The 18,313-nt window shown below is 45.9% G+C and overlaps 1 protein-coding gene across 11 annotated transcripts in view; it reads left to right on the plus strand.

The window, feature by feature from the left end:
* MYOCD (myocardin) overlaps positions 1-18,313 on the plus strand; it is a 111,077-nt gene that overhangs the window by 48,792 nt on the left and 43,972 nt on the right. For 4 of the 11 annotated variants that reach the window (XM_008270708.4, XM_017348997.3, XM_017349002.3 and 1 more), the window contains 3 exons: positions 3,711-3,766; positions 5,164-5,239; positions 8,649-8,810. In XM_008270708.4, coding sequence (XP_008268930.2) covers positions 3,711-3,766; positions 5,164-5,239; positions 8,649-8,810 — 294 coding nt within the window. Of the gene's footprint in view, positions 1-3,710; positions 3,767-5,163; positions 5,240-5,738; positions 5,818-8,648; positions 8,811-18,313 lie in introns of all 11 variants that reach the window. The other 7 variants (XM_070061404.1, XM_051825177.2, XM_070061405.1 and 4 more) reach the window with 3 other exon arrangements.

Here is an 18,313-nt window from a genome sequence, read left to right on the forward strand (position 1 = left end):
CCCACCCCTTTCCTCCTTTGTCTGGGATCTCCTTGGAGGCATGAGGGTAGAGTGGAAAGAAGGGAGCTGCAGGAGGCCTGTTCTTATCTCGGGATCTTTCTCTGAGCTCTAAGTAAGCAAATGTTTATATACACAGCTGACCCAAATTAGCCAGAGCTGTGGGGACAGAAATAGGAATAGCCCACAACTAAACTCTGAGGCGAGAACGTTGAATTCCCCTGTGAGGAGCCATTAATCTTCTTCCAAGGGGGACGAGTTCGATGTGTGGCTGACTGAATTTATGACCGTATTTTAATTTGAAATCGCACGGACTTATTTTTTTAATTTAAAAGTCCAAATTCCTTTTCCATCTTAAATGTCAATGTCCTTTAAATACAAAAGTTTGCCATTTGATACTCCCAAGGCTGCCAGCAAAAGTGATCCTCTGTGTATTTTCCAAAAAGCTGACTAGGGGAAGGGGGCCTTGTGGCTTTTGTGGGCCCTCAGGGGAAGTGGCTAAAACCCACATTCTCCAGAGTCACGGAAAACACGAACCTCAGACCTCAGCCCAGGGCCATGGCAGGGTAGTTTTCCATGGTGTGACCTCAAACCAGTGCCCCAAATAACACTCTGTGAGCCCCGAGGAGAAGACCATGTGGTATTCACAGTGTGTGGACCTCCTTGGCATTCCTCTTGAATCCTCCTTTTTTTTTTTTTTTTTTTTTTTTGACAGGCAGAGTGGACAGTGAGAGAGAGACAGAAAGGTCTTCCTTTGCCTTTGGTTCACCCTCCAATGGCCACCGTACCCGGCACGCTGCGGCTGGCACACCGCGCTGATCCGAAGGCAGGAGCCAGGTACTTATCCTGGTCTCCATGGGGTGCAGGGCCCAAGCACTTGGGCCATCCTCCACTGCCCTCCCGGGCCACAGCAGAGAGCTGGCCTGGAAGAGGGGCAACTGAGACAGAATCCGGCGCCCCGACCGGGACTAGAACCCGGTGTGCAGGCGCCGCTAGGCGGAGGATTAGCCTGTTGAGCCGCAGCGCCGGCCCTTGAATCCTTCTTTTTTTTTTTTTTTTCCCTTGAATCCTTCTTAAAGAGACATAACTCCTCCCACTCCTGGAGTAGAAGGTTCCAGAAGACCTCTGTGCTCCTGGCATTCGAGAACTGGACTGTGTGAATCATTTCACAGGGGAGTTGTTAACACTAAGAAGTGATGAACTGTAGCTCTATAAAGCTAAGAAACAGGGAAGGCAATGTGTCTTAGAATAATTAATAAGCTCCACTAATAGGAATTGAAGAGCCATGGGGACAAGAAAATCAGACACATTCCTTGTAAGCCCCAAGTCCTATTAAAACCAATTGTATTTGCAATGGAAGAGCTATATCAAATTTATCCACACCATTCCCATGCGGGAGCCTCTTGAGGAAAAGGGTGCATTATTCTTATTAATCACTTAGGAAAGCCACACAAAGACTATTTCTTTTTGGGATTATGGGAGCAATTAAGCCATGCCTAGATATAAAACTAATTAAGAGACAAGTAGACCATAGGTGAGAGCCCAAGACCTATTGGTGCAGATTGTCCAGGCTCAGAAGGGCACAGTGCACTTTGGATAATCAGATTTCCCCAGAGGAAATAGGGTAGCTTTTCAGAACACCCTCAACATAAATTGCCACCATGCTCAAATGCAAGAAAATGCAAAATTTTTCTTTGGTGGCAGATCCCAAATCAAAAACAATGCCTGGGCCACACAGGAAAGCTCCCATTTATTTCTTAGTGAGTGGGGCGAAATGGTGGGAGTGAGGGGAGGGCCATCTACAGGGACAGATTGGGCAGACAAGCTCATTTTTAAGAATAAAACACAGGCCGGTGCCACAGCTCACTTGGCTAATCCTCTGCCTGCAGCACCGACACCCCAGGTTCTAGTCCCAGTTGGGGCACCGGGTTCTGTCCCAATTGCTCCTCGTCCAGTCCAGCTCTCTGCTGTGGCCCAGGAAGGCAGTGGAGGATGGCCCAAGTGCTTGGGCCCTGCACCCGCACAGGAGACCAGGAGGAAGCACCTGGCTCCTGGCTTTGGATCGGTGCAGCGCGCCGGCCGTAGCAGCCATTTGCGGGGTGGACCAACAGAAGGACGACCTTTCTGTCTCTCTCACTGTCTAATTCTGCCTGTCAAAAAAATAAATAAAACACAGAAGCCAAAGAGAAAGTGGTGCTAGATCAGTGGTAAATGGGGCACTCAAGCCTCATATTCTTTTTTTGAGTTTCATCCCCCCTATAAGAAGAGAAACCTTCACCTCTGGTCACAATAAGAAGGGTACCAACCAACTATATTTGGCACAAGGCAGTCAGCTGGTACTATTTCGCATGTTCCTTTGGTCAACACTGTTAATGTTGGGGTGAGGCAGAGGAATTTATAGCGATCACTGCCTTATGAGCATCCCAAGTAGCCACAAGAATACAAGATACTATGTTTGGCCACCATTATGGTTGCCACCAAGACCACAGCTGTGTCCTGCTGTACACTATGCTCAGATTTAGCACATCCTTAAGGACTGAATAAGGAACCCACCCCTACCTCCCACCCTACACTCATAGGGTTCCAAACGATCTGGCCAGAAATCTAATTTTTATGCCAGCCCAGATACGGAAGAACACTTCCTCACCTGCAGTTTAACATCTGTTAAAGTAACCTTAGAACTATAGATCGTGTGATCCATCAACTTGTCCAAACGTAGAAGGCGGGGGTAGGGGGAAATATCAGTGTAATTCTGTAACCTCTGACCAACCTCAACACTTGCCATGGAAAGCAGTTGTGGCTACTGCTAGAGATTGTTCCAGGGGAACAGGAAAACCTAGAAACTTGGGAATTTTTCTGAGTGGTGTCCTACTCCTTTGCTTAGTCAAAAGAGTTCACTAAATGGAAAGATGCCCGGAGTGAAGCAAGGATGTAGTGGGAAGAGGGAGACTGGCAGGTGGTGCAGGTGGTTGATGGCTATTCACCTGTGCCTGTGTCTACTGATTGTTGAATTCTGAACCTACTGCTCTGAAAGAAATTACAGTGGTTAGAAGGCCTAGGCTCCTAGCCCTAACTGTGTGACCCTAGGTAGGTCAGTCCGTTTCTGTGGACCTCAATTTCTCCATTCTGTTCAGAGCTGGATTTGAACTTCTCTATCTCCAAGATCCCTCCCAGTCCCCTCAAAGTCTGATTCTCTGCTTCTCACTCAATGCCCTGAAGTTGCATGCTCATAACCCAGCAGACTTGTCCTTTATGCCAAATACAGTCCCTTCCTGCAATATGCCCGCCACCCACCCCAGACCACAACTATCCATGCAGCCTTTTGCACTCCAGAGCAAAGGAAGTGGAAGAGAGTGTTAGTTAGCCCGACTACCCCTCTCTCTCAAACAAAAGTGTCACTTCCGTCGTCAGTCTTCCACCAGCCTCTCTATTTTCTCAGGCACTTGGAAGGCCCTAACTCCACCACTTCTCTTGTCTCAAGCTCCACCTCTACTGCTCGTCCTGGCTTAGACTTGATGTCCACCTTCCTCTGTCTCATCTGGCTTCAGGGCAGCTGGCACCCTCAAGGCCTTTCCTCTTTCATTGCTTGTAGCCTAATAAAAGGCAATCACTTCCATTCTATGCATAGCTCCGCAAGCCCACCGACAAACCCTGCGAGACTGACCCGCACCCTTCACACAGCCTCTGCTCATGTCTTTGTCTTTCTGTTTCAGCATTGAAAAGTCCAACTGAATTCCATGAGCAAAGAAAAAAATTGGATAGTGACAAGGTAATTTTTGCAGACTACCTTTCCTGAACTTGGACTGTAGGCTATAGGACCTCTGAATGCTAAACTTTGGCCAACACGAGTAACGTTTCTACATCAAACTCTACCCATTGACGGATCCCTGCCCTCACACCATGTGGAATTTTATTCCTATTAACTAAAAACTGTAGAAATAGGACCAACCATATTAGCTTTGAAACACTTATCGTTTAACTTAAAAAAAAAAAAAAAGTCACAGCAAGAAGGCACTAAAGGTCAAAATACTTTAATAAGGGAAATAGATTTGGTTTGCAAACTACCCCTCCCTTTATTGCTATGTTCTCTCTAAGCAACAGTTAGATTTTCTTAAATCCGATTGAATGATAAGGCAGGATCTATAGAGAGAGAGTTTATTTGCAGCTCCACACAGGCCAAAAGAATGCTTATTTACCTTTCTGTTTTCTGTGTTTGTTTTGAGCATTTGAGGGCAGATATTGGGTTATATCCTCTGCCTTCATAGCAAATCTCTGCAACCTGAATTTTATCAATAACATAAATACTGTTTAACAAGCTCCAGCACTTTGAGGGAGGAGGGGAGGCCCAAGGTTGGGGACAGGCCTGCTGGATTTCTTTGCCTGAGAATTCCAGCCTTGCAACTTGTCTACAAGTCGACAGGAAGAGCAGAGCTCTGCAACTCTTCAAAACTGCTCACAGGTCGCTATTTTCCTACCTCCTAAAGAATAGCAGAGAACAGCAGAGTGTCTTCTATCAGAGCTGGAGTGATTCCTCAGGCCTCGCTTGGGGTAAAACCCAGATCTGGAAATCGGGGACCCGGGGTTCCATGTTGGCCCCAGCTTACTCTTGACATCCCTCCAAGCAGCTCTACCATCAAGAAGAGGCAGAGACTCAGGAAATGACCTGTCCCTAAATGTCCTTCCAGCTCTGAGTAGGTCTGAGTCTAAAGGCTTTCCATTCTCACAAGTCCCAAGAGAGATGTCAGGCAAATAACAGGAGAAGGACACACATTGTCTTGCCCTTTTAGATGGATTCAGGCAATGTTTTATCTGTGACCTGAGTTAATCTCGTGGCTATTATAAGATGCAGTAGACTAAGGTTGGTTCTAATACAAGCAGCCCAAGTATCACGGTGGTCACAGTGATATTTTATTAACCTATACATGCCTGACCCTTGAAGGACTTTTAAGTGTGTAGCCCTGGTGTGGACCTGAACCCATTCTTCTTCGCCTTATCCTCTCATCATAAAATTGCAACAGAGGCCTGTGTGAGAGTTCCTTGTGGAAGACCAAGGAGATGTGCAGGTTCCTTCCATTGTAAATAGAGCACTTTTCTCCTTGAGAGGAACTGAGAATTTTTTTTTCCTTGAAGTTAAAACTGGGTGACCCCCATGCTTGTGTTCTACAGACTGAAGATTCCCTGAAGCGCAAGGCCAGAAACAGGTCCGACCGTGCCGACTCGGTTAATATGCACATTCTCCAAGGTAAGCCTGCACAGAGTGATAAACCAGGAGATGCCCGTCAGACTGTGGGCCCCTTGTCCCCAAGGTTTTTGTGGCTGTGCAGTTACGAAGCCCTCTTAAAAAGTGTCCCCTGCCCTTCCAAAAGGGATCATTTCGGTCAGTCTTCTATGCACTCTAAGCCAAGTAGAAAAATCAGACTTACAAGCCGTCTCGTGGTTAAGGAGGTCTCAGGCTTGGGTTCCAGTCTCAGCTGTGCCTCTCCCTGTCTCAGGCAAATCACATAGGAAGTGCCCACGTATGGTGCCAATTATGAGGGTCTTTCAAAAAGTTCATGGACAATTGGGATTAAAAGAAATGTATTTGGGTGCAAAAAAATTTTGAAACCCAAGCAATAGTATTTGCATAATAGTTTTTCAAGAGCTTTTTGAAGACCCATCATAAGCATGGGTTTGAAATTCTTTTCTTCCAAAATAAACCTATCTTTTAATTCCATCTCCACAAACTTCTTAACTTTTTGCAGTGCCCTCGTATTGTTAATCTGGATCATCACTCACTTTGGAATGTGATTGGGACTCCTTACCTGGTTCCATACCCTCTAGGTAACTGCTTGATTCTGCTTTGCTGCTGACGCCTGGCATGCAGGGATTGCCAAGATGAGAAAACCAGTGCCGGTCCAAGCAGGCTCAGTTGCAGTGCCTTAGGCTACCGCCTCTATGATGGGGAGTGCATGACAGGGCAAATACGTAATTGGCCTCCATATCTGGACCTTTGGATGAGGGAGCAGAGGTTTCTAGTCTTTCTTCAGGAGCTGCTGTTCCTGGGATGGGAATCCCATAGAACACTGGTGTCTGCCTCCTTTGACAGTTGAGCTATGGAGTATTTACTTATTGAACAAACACTGTGTTGGATGCATGCTAGGGGCTGGCTGCTCTGTGAGAGCCTCTGAGTGCAATGATGAGGATGACAGAGGTTCCTGCCCTCCATGGCTAACAGAGTAGGCAGACACGAAAATCAGCGTTTATAATCCAGCATGACAAGAGAGGGAATGTATGTTGCTGTGGATGCATGGGAGAGGAACTGAGAGGCATTTTAATCAGAAAGCATGGGGAGGAGTGAGAAAAAGAACTGCAATATGGGCCAGGTAGAGAAAGTCGGAAGGGCACGGCAGGTTGAAGAAACGGCATGTACGAGACGCAGACACTATTTGTCTAAGACTTGGACTTCCTTGCACTAGCTTTAAGTAGTATGAATGATCCTGGAATATTATGAAAACTGTGAATCTTGGCTCTGTGATCAGCATCAATTCTGATTTCATCCTGGCTTCCCGCTATCTTCCCGCTCTACGTGCAGAACTATTTCCAATGTAAGGAAGAGAGAAAAGGAAGGCAATGTAGAATTCAAGGGAAGGGGTTACATGGAATGTGAGACTGACCGCGATGAGGCATCCCAGGGATGCCATATGCCTTAGGCAAAGAGGAGAGAGGATCTTAGGGGACAGTGACAAAATGCTTACCTCCTCTGCAATGGTGTCTAAGAACTTAGAAACAGCTACTGTGTCAGCACAAACTCACAGCTGCACAAATAATCCAAGAAATGCCATTTCAAATGAGATACAGACTTGTCGGTGATCAAGTAGCAAATAAAAACAAAAATATGCACAAGGGTAGGAATAGAACACACATTCTTATACACGGCTGGTGGGAGTGCAACCAGGTCAACATTTCTGGAGGGTAGTTTTAACAATGTGCATAAAATCCTTCAAAGTGTACCCACCTTTTAGCCCTGTAATATAATTTCTAGTATTTTGCCCAAGAAAATAACAAGGCATACAAAGATTTATGAACAATGATTTTTTTAAAGGCAGAGAAATAGACATATCTCTCACCCACTGCTTTACACCCTAAATTTCCCCAGCAGTCCCCAAATTTGCCCCAACAGAGTCTCATGGAATCCTCTTCTTCTCCCCAACAGAAATTGGGAACTAGCTCCCTAGTGCACCAAAGATCTGCTAGACACAAAGTGGCCTCTGCCATCCAGGAGTTCATCTAACAAAAGGCCAGAGCTTTTAATTGCCAGAAGCAGTCAAAGCAAAGGTGATGTGTAAGAACAGGGAGAGTTAGGAGGGCCTCGGGCTGGGACCTAAAAGGCAAGGAGAATGAAGGTGGAAGGGGAGTAGACAGGAAGCTTCTCAGGGTAGGGAAAGGAACTTGGTAAGGCATGGGGGGTAGAGGGGAAATGACCAGGATCATTGGAGTGGTGGGTTTGGGATGCAGAGCCACAGGTCATAAAGGGAAGTGAATTTCATTTGTAAACTTGGAGTGAGTGGAGCAAAGTGCAGGAGGATGAAGAAGAAAGGATGATCAGTCCTCTGTGGCAGGTGGGATGGATCAGCAAGATCTCTGAAGCAGGGTTCAACTGAGAGCCCTTGGAATGACCTCTGGGGTGGTTTGGAGAGGATTTAAACCCAGGCTTCTTTGATCTAAACACTGATGTTCCCTCCTTCCTGTGTGAAGGGCTTTGCACCTGCAGCTTCTGGATAAGCTCAATGTGCTGCAACCAATGAGCTAGCCCTAGAGCTTCCCTGTATGGACAGTTCGGCATCAGCCCCCAGGTGCAAGGTCTGGATGGTGAGGATAACAATGACAGAATAGTGGCATTGGCAGACTTTGCCACATTCTAAATCTGTCGGAGAGTCTGTGGACTCTCATAGAATGTTCACTTACGGTTCTCCACTGGGGAAATGGGTTGCACAGATTCTCCTTTAAGCTCTGCTTCCAATCAAGTCAAGACCCAACTTAGAGGGGAAGTTGGTGTCATATGGGACCAGCATTAGAGCTCTGAAGGTGTGACCTTTCTCACCTCCTAAATGAGGAGAAACTGCCTGTTGGATGTATTGATTTGTAAAAATCTCTCAGTCTAACTAGATAACTGTTTCAAAGAGATTTTTTTTTTTCTCTTTTGCAACTGACCTGGATGTTTGGGGTGTCACAGCATTGAAAATCTAAAGCCTTTAACAAGTCATGCTCCCCTCTCTAATTATGACAATAGATCACACTGACTGCAGGCTTAGCTTGTGCCAGTCACTATGCAAATCCTGTAGCTTAGGGTCAGGCAAGCAACGTGGGCCCCCCGTGGACGGCTTGCTTACAAAATTGCCAAAGTGCACATTTTTTCACAAATCCTCGCAAAGCAAGTTTCTCTAGCTTTCCTCTGTGCCTCTCTATTTGCCTTTATTTGGAAGTGTCTGGTCTTCTGTGCTAATCCCTGCGAAGCGATGATGATTGCATTGAAAAATTATTAGGATGGTAGAGCACGACGTGACACAATGTTTTGTAATCACAAGCCAAAAACAAAAAAAAAAAAAAAAGAAGAAGAAGAAGGAGGAGGCATCAAATTCGAGAACTGATCCTTTTCATTTCAACCCCCTTAGCCTCCGCTGCAGAGAGGTCCCTCCCATCTGCTCAGATGAAGCTGAAAAGAGCTCGACTTGCGGATGATCTCAATGAGAAGATTGCTCTCCGGCCAGGGCCCCTGGAGCTGGTGGAGAAGAACATTCTTCCTGTGGATTCTGCGGTGAAAGAAGCCATAAAAGGTAGTGAGAGCAAATGACGCGCCTGTCCCTGGTACTCGTGGGATCAGAGGGCTGCCAGAGTACTGACATACTAGGGGTCTTGGGGGTGAGGGACTGTCACTAGACAAGAGCCACGCCAGTATGTTACATGTAACCAGAGACCCTCAGGGTGAGGAAGGAACTCCTATTCACTCAACTATGGAGTCAAGGTCAACATAGGTCAACTTTGCTCTACTCAGCCAGGCTGGGAACCTAACCAGGCTTAATCCTCAAATCATCTCTCCTACAAGATCCCATTTCTTAGGAGTCATGGTCATGACCTCCTTTAGCTTCCTCTTTTAAACAGGGGTGGGCTGGTACAGTGGAAAGACAATTGACTTTCAACCCGAAGACCTGGGCTTCGTGCCCAGCTTGGCTGCTATGTGCTGGGCCTTGCCCAAATAACTTTTTTATTCACTGAGGTGAAGGTGACAATGCCTGCTTTGCTCAGCTCTTGGGAGTGAAATTCATGTCATATAATGCATGAAAAACTGACAATTCTCACTGCTCTTTGACGTTGAAGTACAGACACCAACATTGATTCTGCCACCCACCATTAAAATCATTTCGTAGACTTTTTCAAATGACTTGAATTCATCCCTAGAAGGGTTGAGGTGGCATCTGGGAAAACCATGATAGAAGATGAAAGGGGAAGCTTAATGCTTCCATATGCAAACTGTTTTTCTTCCAACCTGGCCCACAAATAGTGCTGAGAACGATTGATGAGAAGACGGCACTTTCAAAAAGTTATGGAACATGAAGTTAAAGATAAGTTCATTTGTGTCCATGAGATTTTTAAAATCCATGCTCGACTTCTCTTTGGAGGGGTCTCCCAAGAGTTCATAGAAAATGTGTATTATAAAAAAATTATTCATGAATCTCAATAAAATCTTTTGTCCCAAAATAAACTTACCTTTTAATTCCATTGTTTCACAAACCTTTTAAAATCCTCTCATATATTTCCATGTTAAGGCATTTAATTCCCCTCACCTGGTACCCATCCTGGCTCAGGAATTCCATGTGCTGTGTAGCATGCTTGCTACCCTTCACGACCATGGGCTGATTGCAAGCCGGAGCATCACCAGAAGGGACTGGACAGCCTAGCACAGGCCCAGGAAAAAAATCCAAGTTCAAAATCCTAAGTACAGTTTCTACTGAGTGTATACCATTTTTGCACCCTTGTAAAGTAGGGAAAAAAATAAGTTGAACCATGGTAAACTGTAAACCATCTATATATACTTCACAAGTAAAGTTACCATTACATTTTCACATTTTCCCATGTGCTGGAAACAAATGTGATCACATTGGTCCATTACTTGAAAACACTGCTTATCGAAATCATAGGAACCCAGTGACATTCTTAGGTGGTAGTTCTTTTCCACTATTTTAGTCATTGTTATTTATGTGCTTAAATTTTCCCCTGGAGTTAATTTATACAATCTACCTCTTTCTAAGAATTCTAATTATACTCCTGAATTTCAAAGGTATTAGCCTTAAGTGGTATACAGTAACAGCTCATGGTTGTTCTAAATTTCTCTGAACCTAGAATTAGACTCCGTTTGTAATTCCAAAGCCATATATAAAAGGATACTTCAAAAAGTTCATGGAAAATGTGTTATGGAAAAACTGTGCACAGACTTCATATTTTTACATCAAAATAAACTTAGTTTTTTGTCTTTTAAGGTTTTATTTATTTTTGAGAGGTAGAATTACAGAAAGAGAGAGAGACAGAGAGAAAGGTCTTCCATCTGCTGGTTCCCTCCCCAGATGGCAGCAATGGCTGGGATGGGGCCAGACCAAAACCAGGAGCCAGGAACTTCCTCCAGGTCTCCCACAATGGTGCAAGTGTCCAAACACTTGGGCCATCCTTTACTGCTTTCCCCGGCCACAGCAGAGAGCTGGATCAGAAGAGGGGCTGCTGGGACTCAAACCGGTGTCCTTATGGGATTCTGGTCCCGCAGGTGGAAGTTTAGCCTACTACGCCACAGCGCCAGCCCAATAAACTTAGCTTTTAATCCTATTTTCCACAAGCATTTTAATTGTCTTGAAATCTGAGTTGTAGAGAAAAACCAAGAGAGAGACAGAAAGAGAGCTTTCATATACTGATTCATTCCTCATATGCCACCAACAGCCAGGGGGTCATGTCTAGGAGGCGGGAACTCACTCTAGGTCTCTCACATGAGTGGCAGGGACCCATCGACTTGATCGCAGTCAGTCCCAGTGATGTAGGAAGCAGGCACTTTAACCCATCTCCTAAATGCTAGGCCAAAGACCTGCCCCTACTTTCCACCAACTTTTTGAAGCATCCTTGAATTTTGTATATTTTTTCTCTTCCTTCCTTTTCATTATACTAACCAAAAATCTTTCTTTACAATTGGTTAGTAGTAGGAGGAAGCAATACACGATTCTATTTATGGATTGTATTGGTTTTCTATCTTTTCTCAAACTCAGCGTTGCTCTCAGTCAGGTTTTTGTGCAGGAAAATCTATACAAGGAGAGCTGAGATTCGGGAGAATTCATCTGGCTGCAGGTGCAGAGGGAAAGAATGGAGGCAGAAAGAATGGTTGAGAAATAAGCCCCCATTCAGGTGAGGAGGCAGACATGTGTCAGCAGGAGCACATCGATGGAAAAGGAGAGAAAGCAGTAAATACAAAGGGATTGAGAAGTAATGATGGCTGGCGCCGCAGCTCAACAGGCTAATCCTCCGCCTAGCGGTGCCGGCACACCGGGTTCTAGTCCTGGTCGGGGCGCCGGATTCTGTCCCAGTTGCCCCTCTTCCAGGCCAGCTCTCTGCTGTGGCCATGGAGTGCAGTGGAGGATGGCCCAAGTGCTTGGGCCCTGCACCCGCATGGGAGACCAGGAGAAGCACCTGGCTCCTGCCTTCGGATCAGCACGGTGTGCTGACCACAGCGTGCCGGCCGCGACGGCCATTGGAGGGTGAACCAATGGCAAAGGAAGACCTTTCTCTCTGTCTCTCTCTCTCTCTCTCACTGTCCACTCTGTCGGTCAAAAAAAGAAAAAAAAAGAAGTAATGATAATCCACAGGATGCCAGGCTGCCTGAAGATAATAAAACAGGAGCTGTGGAGTCCGTCGGCCAGGTTTTCAAACCTAAACTTCGGTCTCTGTGGCATAGCAATGTTACTTAACCTCATTGTACCCCCAGCTCCATCTGTAAATTCCTATAATAACTGTTTTGTGGAGCTTTTTTTTTTTTCAGGGTAAAGCACTTAAATAATTTATGTAAAGATTTAGCTAGGCACTGAAGACGCACCCGCGATTTGTCTCTGTTTCTGAACTCAAGGAATTTGCACTTGGACAAGAGAAGGGCATGAAAGGAGAGAATTATCACTTCTTGTGTTAATTTCTGTGAAGGAAATAGTCAAAAGTCACAGTGGGTGTACATCTGTGTGTACCTACTCAAGACATCCCAGAAAGACTGAACTCTGATTTGGGCCCTCACAGGAGAGGGGTAGAGGAGGGTGATATGGATGGAGATGTATGTACTGGTTGGATTATAAAGTTAAGTTGTATATGCAAAAAGAGTAGACAGGTTCAAACTTCAGAGAGGCTGTTACCACTCAAGGGAATAGATAGAAGTGCTTTTCTCATTCTCCAACAAGGGGAAACATGCTTTAAAATGATAGCAAAAATGAGAGCCCTGGAGAAGAATTGGGAGCCATGATTATTGGAGGTGGGGGGAACGGATTTTGTATGTAGGAAAGTGATGTGTGAGGTGGACTCAAGAAAGTCAGAATAGTCAGAGACCTCCATTGGGAAGTTGTTCAATTTGTTTGATGAGAGCCTGCTCCAGAGTACTTGGTCGCAAATACAGAAAAAATAAATAAATAAATAAATAAATAAATAAATAAATAAAGAGGATCTGAGAGGTAGTTGAGTTTGTATGATTAGATGACAGACCAATGGAATACACCAGCACATCGAAGTAGCCCCCAAAGTTTCTCTCTTGAACAATGGAGTAAATAGTACTGCATTTATCTTTTTTTAAAAGATGTATTTATTCACTTGAAAGTCAGAGTTACACAGACAGAGAAGGAGAGGCAGGGAGAGAGAGAGAGGTCTTCCATCTGCTTGTTCATTCCCCGCAATGGCCAGAGCTGTAATGATCCAAAACCAGGAGCCAGGAGCTTCCAGGTCTTTCACGTGGGTGCAAGGGCCCAAGCACTTGGGCCATTTTCTACTGCTTTTCCAGGCCACAGCAAAGAGCTGGATTGGAAGTGGAGCAGCCAGGACTCAAACCAGTGCCAATATAGGATGCCAAAACTGCAGGCTGCGGTCTTACCTGCTATGCAACAGCCCTGGCCCCAAGTGCTGCATTTATCAAGAGATCATGGTGGCAAAGGAGATTTGGCGAAAGATGATGAATTATTGTTTTTTTGTTTTTGTTTTGTTTTTTAAAGATTTGTTTATTTATTTGAAAGAGTTACAGAGAGAGAGAGAGATCTTTCATCTGCTTGTTCACTTCCCAAATGCACTCAATGGCCAGGGCTAGGCCAATCCAAAGCCAGGAGCCAGGAGCTTCTTCCAGTTCTCTCATGTGGGTGCAGGGGCCCAAACACTTGGGCCATCCTTCGCTGTTTTCCCAGGCCATGAGTAGGGAGCTGGATCAGAAGTGGAGTGGCCAGGACACGAACCAGCACCCATATGGGATACTGGTGCCACATACGGTGGCTTTACCTGCTCCGTCACAGCACCTGCCCCAAATTCATGTTTTGTTTTGTTTTGTTTTTTTACAGATAGAGGTAGACAGAGAGAGAGAGAGAGAGAGAGAGAGAGAGAGAGAAAGGTCTTCCTTCCATTGGTTCACCCCCAAATGGCCACTATGGCCGGAGCTACGCCGATCCAAAGCCAGGAGCCAGGTGCTTCCTCCTGGTCTCCCATACGGATGCAGGGCCCAAGCACTTGCGCCATCCTCCACTACCTTCTCCAGCCACAGCAGAGAGCTGGACTGGAAGAGGAGTAACAGGGACTAGAATCCAGTGCCCATATGGGATGCCAGCACCTCAGGCAGAGGATTAGCCAAGTAAGCTATGGCGCCGGCCCCTCATGTTTTGAACTATGGAATTTGAGGGACCTATTGAAAATGCGAGGGTGAAGTCTAAATAGGCAAGGAGTTCTATGGAGCTAAAGTTCAGAAAAGAAGATTGGTCTGGAGCTACAGACTTGGAAATCCCCAGTGTATGTGGCAAAGTATGCTGATGGACTAATACAGTTTCCCTCTCATTCATTTGCTTGTTCATCTAGTATCTGTTGACTGCCTCTAGAAGACAGATAGTCTGAACTCCTAGGATATATCAATGATCCACACAAATAAAGATTTCTCCTCTAGCAAAACTGACATTATAGTAGGAGAGACAAAACACAATAAGTAAGTAAATTACACATCATAATAAGAGTTAATAACTATTTTGAAAATTTCAGTAGTATAGGATACAAAGAATCACGAACACCCAGTACAGAAGGATGGTTGGAGGGCACAGGAAGGAATAAAAAGAGAAATGGTGTTAACACAAAGCTCTCGCACAATGGAATTTAATTTAGAGAAGGGGAATCTGTGGAGAATAAACAGAAGGATTGGTTAGAGCAAGAGCTGGAGGACCTAAGTCTACCTACTCCAAGAAGAATGCAGAGGAACATTCCACTTGTGGAGAATTGAGCACCTGCCACTCCACCCGTGCATCCTTCCTGAGTTGTGAGCTTTCAAATGTGCATAGGAGTTTTCAATGGGCAAGGTGACTGCACCATATGAAATGTCACAAAGACAGAAGGTATTGCTTACAGAGCAGCGTGGCCCCTCCAGGAGAGGAGCTGACCCAACCCATTCTTCTGCCTGGCACTTCTTGTGATCATATCTCCTCCCTTGGAGAGGCTGTGGCTGTACTGTGTATCATTCCTCCAGCCTCTGTGTATTTTTCCCTCCTCCATCCACGTGCCTGTCCAGATGTGTTTACAGTTTCCAGCTGTCCCTGCAGCTGTGTCTCTGTGTGTCTGCCAAGCTCTGAGAGGGCCACTCGGTCATTGTCTCCCGCTCTCCAAAATTCAGTAAAGACAAATTCTTAAAACAGGATCATCTAGAACCACTCCCAGGAGCAGCGGTTTAGTCTGACAGTGAAGACATCAGTGTCTGGCCTCAGAGTGCCTGGGTTCAATTCCTGGCTCTGTCTCTTGATTCCAGCTTACTGCCAGTGTAGACTCTGGGAGGCAGTGCTGATGGCTCATGTATTGGGTTCCTGCCACCCATGCAAGAGAACCGGATTGCATTCCTGGCTGATGGCTTTGCCTCGACCCAGACCTGCTGTCATTTGAGCAGCGAACCTGCAGATGGGAACTCCTTTTTCCCTCTGTCTCTCTCTCTCCATCTATCTCTACCAAATAAAAATAAAAACATAAATAAAACAGAACTGCTCCCAACTCAGGGGAGGATATTACTGATGGAGAGTGTCTTCCACAATGGGATTTTTCTCCTTCCCAGACATCATTCCCTCACAGTCAGCTGAATGACCAAACTCAGTCTTTTCTCTCCAAATTTTTCCACACCAAACTGTCCACTCTTTGTCTTCCTATAGCTTAGATTCCAAAGGTCTTTTTGTACCCCCCAAAATAAGCTTTTCTTTGAATCCTGTATTCCGCGGGCTTTTTGAAGTGCCCTCGTGTTTTCCAAGCCAGTGGAGTTGGATAGATCCCAGCCAGTCTCCTCACATGAGACTGACATCTCGTGGAGCTCTGCTGATCGCTACAGATCCGCGCACGCATGCACCTGACTGCCTCTCCCCGACACGGAAAACCATTCACGAGGCTGGCATGCTGAATACAGCACACGTGGAGTGCTAGGGAGTGATGATTAATGAGAGCAGGAATGATGTTGATGTCCTGGAGCTTTGCATGCTTTTGTGCAGCTTAGGAGTGGTCGTTATTGTAACACACCCTTCAACTCTATGACCCTTTGGGGCCTTACTCCTAGCTTGTTGATTCTCTCACTGGGTCCTAGGAGGATTTTCTTCCCTTGACAGGAACATCCCTTAGCTTCCAAGGAAGCTGTATATTGTCCAGATGCCTGACCTCCGGCTTGAGGAAAACAGAACCCAGGCTGGATTTCCCAACTCTTCAAACAGTTGAAGGGGCCTGGGTTTTCAACTCCAACACACAAGCAACTTCTCCAAAAGGGTTCTCACCTTGTCCTTGGACTGGGCCAGATTTCTTACCTGAGTCAACACATCAGCTGCTTTTTCAACCAGTTAACCTATGATACAGAACACGGAGTTCTAGTGTCAAAGAAAAATGGGTTCTTCTTTGCCCCCATGACCCTTTAATATAGAAAGCAACGTTTCTGATGCACCAGAGCTGGTCTAGAGGTCACCCATCTCCAGGTGATACTTACACTTCTAGAAGATTCTACCCTAATCTTCGCTCACCGATGTGCTCTAAGCTTCAACTCCTGACCTCCTAGTCACCAAGATCCTACTGATTCTTCCAAGACTCTCAAAGTCTTAACACTCTCTCATCCTTCATTTTCAGGGCAGATGTACAATAACCATGGCCCTGTGCCAGATGGTGGGATTGTTTGCTTTGGCATGAAAGAGAAAAAGTTTGCTTTGGCATAACTTTCTCATGGACAAACTCTATCATCCTAGGATGAGAAATAACTTTCCAAAGTACAAATGATCCTTGGGGGAAAGAAACACACTAAGGCATATGTGACAAATGCTTTTCTGAGGAAAAGTTCTGGGAAAGGAGCCTGGTGGGGGGAGAGAATCAGGGAGCTGGTGGCTTTGGAGGGGTGAGAGTGCCCTGGCAGCCTGCGGAAGCAAAGCCAGAGGCTTCCCTCCTATTGAGGTTGTCCCAGGCGTGAGAGGTGGGCGGGGCCTGCCCAAGTGGGAGCTGGAGTTGGGGAGGGGTCCTGGAAACCTGAGGGGCAGCTTGAGGCACAGGGAGGAGCTGAGTGGGTTCCTCTAAGACCCTCCCACTTGGGGGGACTCATTGTCATTAGAGAAGTCACCCTAAGAGCTGAATTGGGACAAAACATTTGTGTTAAAACGGACTTATAAGCTTATTTTGGTGCCAAAAAAAATCTGAAATCCACACGTACAAGGAGCCTTCAGAAAGCTTATGGACCTGCATACTATAGGAAAACTACGCGTGGATTTCAACATCTTTTAGCTTATAATTCCACTTTCTACAAACTTTTTTGGAGCCCCCTTGTGGTTACATGGATGGATGGCAAAATGGAAAGCAAATTTCAGAGTGTCAGGGAGCTGTGGAAAAGCCATCCTTCTTAGGCAAACACCCACTTGCACCCATTTCCATAATACAGGTATCTGATACCCTGCAAAAGCACCGAGTTCTGACTGTGGTTAGACAATCCAGTCACTCTGTAGAGTGTAGACTGTGACGTGCTAAGTCAACTCAAAGCTCTCTGGGCAGGGGCCACATTTAAAGTCTTCGACTTCAACACCTATGACTTTCTCCCTTAGGAAATGGACTTGACTTCACGTTCTTGCAAGAGGGATGCTGGGAAGGGATCTGTCCAGGAACTAAAATAGCTCTCACGCAGTGCACTGAGCAAACTCACCAGTAGATAAGCAAGGAGGTGCATTTTCACATTCCACTCTTTGCAGCCCTTGCTGTGGGTCCTATGAGAAAGGTAACTGGGACTCCAATTATCTCACTTTAATCTCGGAATTTTAAATGTTTGTGCAGAGGAAAGTACAACTGACTCATTCATCTAATCACTTCCAAGAGAGAGAGGGAAAGCTGAGAGTCGCCAGCCCAGGATCTCACAGGGGCCAGTGCCCAGAGCCAGTCCTGTGGGCATAGTTGGAGAATGATGTCAGGGCTTCCCAGAGCAGGTCCTTGTCATCACACCGCCTGACGTGCCTGCAGGGACAATAGCCAGTGCACTGCACTCCAACAACTCCCAGCCAGCCTCGCGCCCGCCATGGAAGATTGCAGCAGGGGCTCAGGGTCACCACACAAAGCCTGGAGACTTGGTTGTTCCAGAGGCACACAGATAAGGTGACCTTTGTCCCCGTGTGCAGGAGCCTGGATTGAACCAGGAAAGAGCGAGAGTCACTTTCCTCCTTTGCTGGGGCAGCTCTGTCATTGCTTTCCCCAGAATGAACCTCTCAGAACAACCAGTTTTTCTGGCTCTGGAGTTGGGCTGACCTTTGCTAAGCTGACCACAGGATAAACTGCCTCCTGGGTGGTCTTTTTCATTTTGATAATGCTAAGCTTGGGACAAACAGATGCTCCTAATAAAAACAATAACAACAATAGCAGCTAGAAATTACTGGATACTTACACATCTGGGACTGGCTCAATGCTTCATGCATGTGACATGATCCTTGGAACCCTGAGAGCAGCTATCATCATCATTGTTATCCAATTTTATAGATGGAGAAATGGAGGTTAATAACTTACCAACAGTCACCCTACTGCAGAAGCAGTAGAACCAAGAAAGAGACCCAAG

This window comes from Oryctolagus cuniculus, chromosome 17 (genome assembly GCF_964237555.1).
Source record: "Oryctolagus cuniculus chromosome 17, mOryCun1.1, whole genome shotgun sequence".
Lineage (NCBI taxonomy): Eukaryota > Metazoa > Chordata > Mammalia > Lagomorpha > Leporidae > Oryctolagus > Oryctolagus cuniculus.